The following is a 6,164-nucleotide window of genomic DNA, read 5'->3' on the forward strand; positions in this document are numbered from 1 at the left end:
TATTTATTATATTTTTTAAATATTATATTATATTATTTAATAATATATATATATATATATATATACACACACACATTGAGATATTAATTAAAATCGGCAAAATTTTTTCTCGTAAACCTTTTTAGGTAAACGTACAATAATTTTACTTGTCTATTTAATAATAGAGAGTGCGTGTACCCTCGCACGCTCTCACTGTGTCTTATATATATATATATATATATATATATATATATATATTAAATATTTAAATATATATTATATTTTTTAATATATATTTATTATATATATATAATATAATATAATATTTAAAAAATATAATAATATAATATATATATTTAAAAATTATTATTATTATTATTTTTATATATTATATTAAATTAATAATATTATAATATTTAATATAATATATATAAATAATAATAATTTATATATATATATAAAAGAGGGTGCGTGCACCTTGTATATATATATTTATATTTTTTACGTATCCGCACGCACCCACGCACCTTGTAAGCACCCATGCATCCTATATGCACTCCACATGCACCCTGTATGCACTCCACATGCACCCATGCACTCTGTATACACCCCCACACACTGTACGCATTCGCACACACCCTGCACACACCCACACACCCTGCACACACCCACACACCCTCAACTCACTCATGCACCCTATGCGCACCTATACACTCTATACGACTCTTCACATTCCACACACAAAATTGTTGAAAGTGACGTAATAAGTCAGAAGGATATTTTTGGAATTACAAATAAATTTACTTATAAATGTAAAACTGTTGTACGTTTGCCTAAAAAGGTTTACGCTGACAAAATTTTATCGATTTTAATTAATATCCCTATTTTTTTAGGTGAAAGGATAACTTTGTACTCGAGTTATAGTGTAATTTTAAAAACATATTTATAGTAGTTGGAAAAACTAAACACTCACCATAAACTAATTAGGGGAAATAATTTTATTATCTGTTTTTTATAAACAAAAAAAATATATTAATATATAATTATCTAATTAGATGCTATTTTATAATTATTTTAAAATTATTTAATTATATAATAATATATTTGTTTATATAAGTATATATTTATATATCAAAAATATATATATACATATATTTTATGATTTTTAATTTTATAAGATGTCACTGTTATAAACCGCTAGATGTTATTAAATTAATTTTCATAGCTTAATATCAGCCATTGGAAAATGAATCACAGGGATGAAATTTTCCCAACGTATGACGACCACCACACAATCGTTAATTTATAAAATAAATAAATAAATGAAATTAAAACTTAAAGTTAAAACAGAGACCGCCGCAAAGGAACACCAGAAGCACTCCTTCGCAAAAAAATGACTTCTCTCCTCGCAAACGGTACCTCGACCATCTATTCACCAAAACTCGCCAAAGCCTTTCACCCAAAATCCAAACCAAATTTCAATTCTTCAAGGCTCTTTAAGATCCGGGCTGATGTCGCCTACGGCGAAGGTAAAGTTTCAATCTCAAGCTCCGATGATAAAATTCAAGAATTTCTTCGTAATCGTGAATACGACAAGAAATTTGGTTTTACAATGGATATTGACTCCTTCGCTATCCCTAAAGGTCTTTCTAAAGAAACCATTCGTTTAATTTCTTCTTTAAAAGAAGAACCTGATTGGATGCTTGAGTTTAGATTGAATGCCTTTGATAAATTCTTAAAGATGAAAGAACCTAAATGGTCTGATAATCGTTACGAACCTATTAATTTTCAAGATATTTGTTACTATTCTGCGCCCAAGAAGAAACCCACCTTAAGTAGCCTTGATGAGGCCGACCCTCAACTCCTTAAGTACTTTGATAGACTGGGTGTTCCATTAAATGAGCGTAATAGGTTAGCTAATGTGGCGGTTGATGCTGTTCTTGATAGTGTTTCTATTGCCACAACACATAGGAAGACTCTAGAGAAGGCTGGTGTTATTTTCTGCTCCATTTCTGAAGCGATTAAGGAGTACCCAGATTTAGTTAGGAAGTATTTGGGAAGAGTTGTGCCCAGTGAGGATAATTACTATGCTGCTTTGAATTCTGCAGTGTTTAGTGATGGATCATTTTGTTATATACCCAAGGATGTCAAGTGTCCCATGCAAATTTCGACTTATTTTAGAATTAATGCCCTGGAAACGGGCCAATTTGAGAGGACTTTGATAGTTGCCGATGACAAAAGTTTCGTGGAGTATTTGGAAGGCTGTACGGCTCCTTCATACAATAGGAATCAGCTGCATGCTGCTGTGGTTGAGTTATATTGTGCTGAGGGTGCAGAGATCAAGTACTCTACTGTTCAGAATTGGTATGCAGGGGATGAGGAAGGCAATGGTGGGATATATAATTTTGTGACAAAGAGAGGACTTTGTGCTGGGGCTCGCTCTAAGATATCGTGGACTCAGGTGGAGACAGGATCCGCAATTACATGGAAGTACCCGAGTGTTGTTTTGGAAGGTGATGATACAGTGGGGGAATTCTACTCCGTTGCATTGACCAACAATTATCAGCAGGCTGATACAGGGACTAAGATGATACATAAAGGGAAGAATACAAAAAGTAGGATTATTTCAAAAGGTATTTCAACTGGGAAATCAAGAAATTGTTATAGGGGGCTTGTGCAGGTTCAGTCAAAGGCAGAGAATGCTCGAAACTCCTCACAGTGTGATTCAATGCTTATTGGTGACAATGCAGCTGCCAATACCTATCCTTACATCCAGGTATTATTCTTTGTTTTATTTGTGATTCTTCTTATAATGCATTGGGTTGACTACTTATCTATTTTATTTGCTTTTATGGTGTTAATTAGTTTTGTTCTTATATTGATCTCTGTTTTTTCATGGCTTTCTCTTTTTGCTCAATATAATATACTACTGTAGTCTATGCAAAATGCTACATACTAATGGCTTTGAGGCATAATGCCACAGCCTCATGGCAAATTAAAATTAGGTGAGTTATGCTCTTTCCATAGTGAGATGGAATTCATGTAAATTTCTATGTTTGCACTTGGTTGAGTGCTGTCAAGTAGGGAGGACAGTGTATGTATAAATTCTTACTTCAGACATTTCTTTTCTGTAAAATATCAACTGTATAAACCTTTCCATGGGCCACGTACTAGGATAGAAATTGAAATTTGACAGGAATCTTTGCCTAGTAAAGCATCCCTGCAGGTATAAATTTGTCTGAAGAAAATCATCATTAAACCCATGAACAAAGACAAGCTGAAGGTTCAAGATTCCAAATCCTATGATCATCCTTCACACAATCTAATTAGCATTCTCAACTAAGGAATAAATAGAAAATAATTCACTAACTTCCTCATCCCTCCTTTTTCCTTACAAAACCAAATTCCACCTCAAAAGTATAATTAGGACGATAAAACTGACCCCTTTATTGATACTTTGTGCACTCTAGATAAATGCAAAGTATTGGGAACAACGAGCTGAAGAGATCTCTCCATGCCAGAAAAATTTGAGGAGTTGCTTTCCAATGACTTTGATAGGTACCTGAGTCAAGACTCCTCCAGCAGCTGTTCCTCCCTTCCACGCCAATCACCCAGCCTCCAGTTTCCAGCTCCCTAACTCCACAACTCAACTCACAATAAAAATGCACAAATACGAATACAAATGGGACAGAATAATCTCCTGGAAAATATTCATTCACTTTCAAAAGAATTACAAAGTTGGCACATTACATGTGATTTCCACACTTCAATCAAGAGATTACAACTCAAAGCAAAAACAAGAACAAACAGCAATTACACAGCAAGTACAAAAGTTCACTGCTCACTTCAGGCTTCCGAGAGGCCTGTACTCTCCCTACATTCTTTCTGTTTTTCCATCCATCCCTTTTCTGGTCCTGCAGCTGCCTTTTTGTCCTTTTTCCTCTGTTGCCAACAACTTTGCCGCCAAGTCTCTGCCAAGTTTGCTCTTTTCTCCAAATTGACCTTGCAATAAAATAATTGCTGACTGTTCTACTTGCTCCAATCTCTTGCTGCCACTTGTTCTATTTCTTTTCTTCTCTTCTTTCCTACGAGAGAAATATACATGAGTCCTAACAGACTTATAGAATAACTCCTATGTACAATATTAAGATCCCATTATCATTCTGCTTATTTATACTTTTAGCCACTTCATGTTAATGGAAATTACTCTCTAGAGAAAATCTTTAAAGCCATATTCCTAGCAAATGCTATATTTCATTTTACCAAATTGCCAATCCCAATCCATCTTTATTTCTTGACTGAGAAAATAACCTTCCAGTGGACAAGTTGCATCTTCCTTTTCTCCTTCATCATGTCCATAAAAATCCCCTGTTAATGTTTCAGTTCTTGAGTTGTGAGAAGTCCTATTGTTATCATATTTCTAAAAATTAGACATTCTGGCAATACTATTATGGTTTCTTTATTCTTGATTTTCCTTCTCTGCTTGCTATGTGAGGAAAATAGTGGTTCCTGTTAGATTGGTTGTTTGATATCTTTTCATGAACAGGTGAAGAATCCCACTGCTGTTGTTGAACACGAAGCCAGCACCTCTAAAATTGGTGAAGATCAGCTGTTCTACTTCCAGCAGAGAGGGATTGACTATGAGAAAGCCATGGCTGCTATGATTTCTGGATTTTGCCGTGATGTTTTTAATGAACTTCCTGATGAATTTGGTGCTGAGGTGAACCAGCTCATGAGTTTGAAACTTGAGGGATCTGTGGGCTAGGATGCAATTGCAGTTTAGTTTATAAACATAGTTTTTAATTTAGCTGAGTTTGAAACATAATGAGTGTAAATGAATGCTGTTTTTCCTGAAGCTAACTTACACATCTAAATTAAAATTATAATAATAGTAGTGTGGCTACTTTTATATATTTTCTGTGAACATATGATTCTATAATCTGCATGGTAGCTAACTGGAAATGAGATAAATATATTCAGGAGATATTACGTTAAATGTTTTCGGAGGACAATAATACTGTATGGTAGTTGAGGAATGCAATTAACTTTCTGAAAATTTGGTCAGATAATACATTGCAGAGCACAGATGTTTACTAGCAGATTTCATGGCGAAATTTTTTGCGTATTTGACTTGCATGATGGAAAAGTTGAAGATTTGAGGTCATGTATGGAGTTATTGTAGGTTTATGTTTATCATTCGTCCCATGGGCATTATCACCACATTAACAAAATTAACGAGATTTGTGTTGCCTATGTTTATATGTGAGAGCAGTTTAAAAGCAAAGCATAAATAATAGTATATTTGTTAAATCGGATCCAATACGAACAAATGTTTTATTTATTTTCTATTTGGTAGAAGTATATCTTTTATTATGACAAACAAGGTTCTGGCAAATAAAGGTTTAATCGAAGTGTCATATTAGAAGGTTTCAAATTAATTTCACTTAATACTAAAAAGGGATTTGTTATTATTGTCTTGCTAACTTTAGTTCAAATGCAAAGGGATTATTGAAAAAAAATAATCTATCATACATTTTATAATGTAAATTAAATATGTTAGTATACAATTTTATCTATAGCAAAGTCCTTCAATCCAAGAGGGTTGATGCGTCAACTTAAGGTCTAGCTCTTTAGATCTTCGGGCTTCAAATTCACTCCTCTTTCTTCTTATCTCAATTTTCAAATATTACATGACTTTTCCTCAATACATTTTGTTCTAAAATAAAATGAAATTTCTATTTCAATTTCACATAGAAACTTTGAGTTATATTTGAGAGAAAATAGATAAGAAAAGAAAATGCAATCAAAAGTTGTAAAAGAAGGTATGACACATAGATCTTCTTTTAAAATTACATGATGAATTCCAAAAATAAAAACAATCCATAGATCTTTTAGGCTGTATACCAAACACCATATATATCTCTTCAATACATAAATCAAACAATTAATACTAAAACAAATATTAAATAATTACTAAGTTGTCAAATGACAATTCACTCTCTTATTTTAAAGAATTATTCAAATCGCAAAGGTTTGAAAAATTACAGTTTAATCCTTATCTCAAAACCACTTGTTTTTTAACTAATGCATGGGTGCACACTTAGTCATGCACAATTGTGTATGATGTCGAAGTTTGAACTCATGCACAAGAAAGGGCCATGCAAAATTTAACCTATGCATGATTT

The 6,164-nt window shown here is 33.0% G+C and overlaps 1 protein-coding gene across 1 annotated transcript; it reads left to right on the forward strand.

Moving 5' to 3' along the window:
* Positions 1 to 1,313: 1,313 nt before the first annotated feature.
* Positions 1,314 to 4,892, forward strand: LOC123197988 (UPF0051 protein ABCI8, chloroplastic). Its single transcript, XM_044612537.1, has 2 exons — positions 1,314 to 2,755; positions 4,526 to 4,892. The coding sequence occupies exons 1-2, from the start codon at positions 1,373 to 1,375 to the stop codon at positions 4,742 to 4,744; spliced, it is 1,602 nt and encodes a 533-aa protein (XP_044468472.1). The 5' UTR covers positions 1,314 to 1,372; the 3' UTR covers positions 4,745 to 4,892.
* Positions 4,893 to 6,164: the final 1,272 nt, after the last annotated feature.

The sequence above is a fragment of the Mangifera indica genome, chromosome 15 (assembly GCF_011075055.1).
Source record: "Mangifera indica cultivar Alphonso chromosome 15, CATAS_Mindica_2.1, whole genome shotgun sequence".
Taxonomy (NCBI): domain Eukaryota; kingdom Viridiplantae; phylum Streptophyta; class Magnoliopsida; order Sapindales; family Anacardiaceae; genus Mangifera; species Mangifera indica.

Bases quoted from the DNA above. Each gene is read 5' to 3' on its own strand.
- LOC123197988 (XM_044612537.1), top strand. From the start codon at position 1,373: ATGACTTCTCTCCTCGCAAACGGTACCTCGACCATCTATTCACCAAAA. The intron at 2,756-4,525 runs GTATTATTCTTT...TTTCATGAACAG, and splicing joins ATACCTATCCTTACATCCAG to GTGAAGAATCCCACTGCTGT.